The sequence below is a fragment of the Arachis ipaensis genome, chromosome B04 (genome assembly GCF_000816755.2).
Source record: "Arachis ipaensis cultivar K30076 chromosome B04, Araip1.1, whole genome shotgun sequence".
NCBI lineage: Eukaryota > Viridiplantae > Streptophyta > Magnoliopsida > Fabales > Fabaceae > Arachis > Arachis ipaensis.
This window is the reverse complement of record NC_029788.2, coordinates 8,752,960-8,755,007: the sequence shown is the minus strand read 5'-3', so window position 1 is coordinate 8,755,007 and position 2,048 is coordinate 8,752,960. Positions and strand designations below refer to the sequence as shown.

The 2,048-nt window shown below is 55.3% G+C and overlaps 1 protein-coding gene across 1 annotated transcript; it reads left to right on the top strand.

Moving 5' to 3' along the window:
- LOC107635976 lies at nt 396-1,828 on the top strand. The gene is made up of 3 exons (XM_016339523.1): nt 396-472; nt 631-925; nt 1,145-1,828. The coding sequence occupies exons 1-3, from the start codon at nt 396-398 to the stop codon at nt 1,826-1,828; spliced, it is 1,056 nt and encodes a 351-aa protein (XP_016195009.1).

Genomic DNA, 2,048 nt, shown 5'->3' with positions numbered 1-2,048 from the left:
GGGAGCGGACGAGGTCCCCTCCACGACGAACCGAGCCATCTTCACGGTCTCAGGAAAGACGCCCCTTTGGGGGAACAGGCAGCAACAACGCCAGAATAATGCAGGAGCTGCGTCACAGGATGCAGAACCTAGAGCGCCAGCTGGCAGATCAGGAACATCGTCAACAAACTCCTGAATCGAGCTACTCCCGTTCCCCTCCGAGAAGTCACTCCCGGCGAACGCCTAGCCCACGATCTGAACTCGAGAGCGCCCGGGAGGAAGGACGCCCAAGAAGACGCCGCGACCCCATCATATACACCCGGCAGGAAGGGAGACGCGCCACCAGGTGAGACCGGGAAGACGGTCGCCGGGAAGACGGCGAGGGAAGACCAAGGAGAACGCGGCGACCCGTGATAATGGGCGCAACCCCGTTTCATCGTTCCATCCTCGAGGTCCGGCTACCAAAGCACTTTGACAAGCCGACGGACATGAGGTACGACGGAACCCAAGACCCGCAGGAGCACCTTACGGCGAGGCCAGGATGAACCTGGAGGGAGTGGGAGACGAGGTAAGGTGTCGCGCTTTCCCGGTCACTCTGGCGGGACCTGCAATACGGTGGTTTAACAACCTCCCACAGGGCTCGGTGGCCAGGTTCTCGGACATTACCCGCGCTTTCCTAGCCCAATTCACTACCAGAATCGCAAAGGCAAAGCACCCGCTCAATTTTCTCGGGGTGACTCAGAGGTCCAGCAAGCCAACCAGAAAATATCTAGACCGGTTCAACGACGAGTGCTTGGAGATCGACGGGTTAACTGATTCGGTAGCTAGTCTGTGCTTGACGAATGGACTTCTGAATGAGAACTTCAGGAAGCATCTCACCACGAAGCCGGTGTGGACGATGCAAGAGATCCAGAGTGTAGCCAGGGAATATATCAACGATGAAGAAGTCAGTCAAGTCGTGGCTGCCAACAAGTGGCAGCCCTCCTACAATTAACCTAGGCAGCACGGTGGCGGAGAAAGACAAAAAGAGCACGCCAGAGACGGCAGTCCGAGCAAGACGTCCAGGCCATTTTTCTGATTCGGGAAGTTCACCAATTATACCCCCCTCTCCGCCCCCATCATAGAAGTTTATCAGTAGATAGCTGAGAAGGGAATTTTGTCGAAGCCTCGACCTCTGAAGGACCGAACCGGAGGGAACAAGAGCCTCTATTGTGATTATGATAAGGGCTATGGACATAAGGCACATGACTGTTTCGACCTCAAGGACGCGCTAGAACAGGCGATCTGGGACGGAAAACTGGCCGAATTCTCCCATCTCATCAGGGAGCCGAGAAGACGAGATCACGACCGTGAGGGAGAGCACAAGACCCGCGCGGTGAAGCAACATCACGAGCCAGACGACAACGAACACGGCCTTACCATAGTGAACGTGGTAACAGCAAGAGACGCGGCCCCAAGGTCGAAGTCGGCACACAAGAAAGATGCCAAAGTCCTAGCGGTTTTCTCATCTTCCGCGCGAAGCTCCAAGAGGTTTCCACCTATCTCGTTCGGTCCGGAAGACCAGTGGTTCGATGAGGTCGCGGAAAGCCCTCCCATGGTCATCACGGCCAGAGTGGGAACCGGCCTCATCAAGCGGATCCTCGTAGACACCGGGGCCGACTCAAATATCATGCTCCGTAATGTGTTCGATACCCTGGGTCTACGGGATGCCGACTTAAAGACCCACCAGCACGGTGTTGTAGGCTTAGGCGACCACTTCATCAAGCCAGATGGGATAATTTCCCTGTCGATATCCGTAGGACTTGGACAGGGGCGAAGATCGGTAATGGCTGAGTTCGTGGTTCTGTGAGACTCCACGACCTACAACATCATCCTAGGGAGAAAGACCATCAACGATCTCAGGGCAGTGATCAGTACGAGGATGTTGGTAATGAAGTTCATCGCTGATGACAGGTCTGTGGGATCCATAAAAGGGGATTTGGAAACGGCAGTCGCTTGCGATAATGCCAGCCTCTCATTAAGGAAGAAGTCCAAGGAAGCATCGGGAGTATTCCTTGCCGACCTAGACG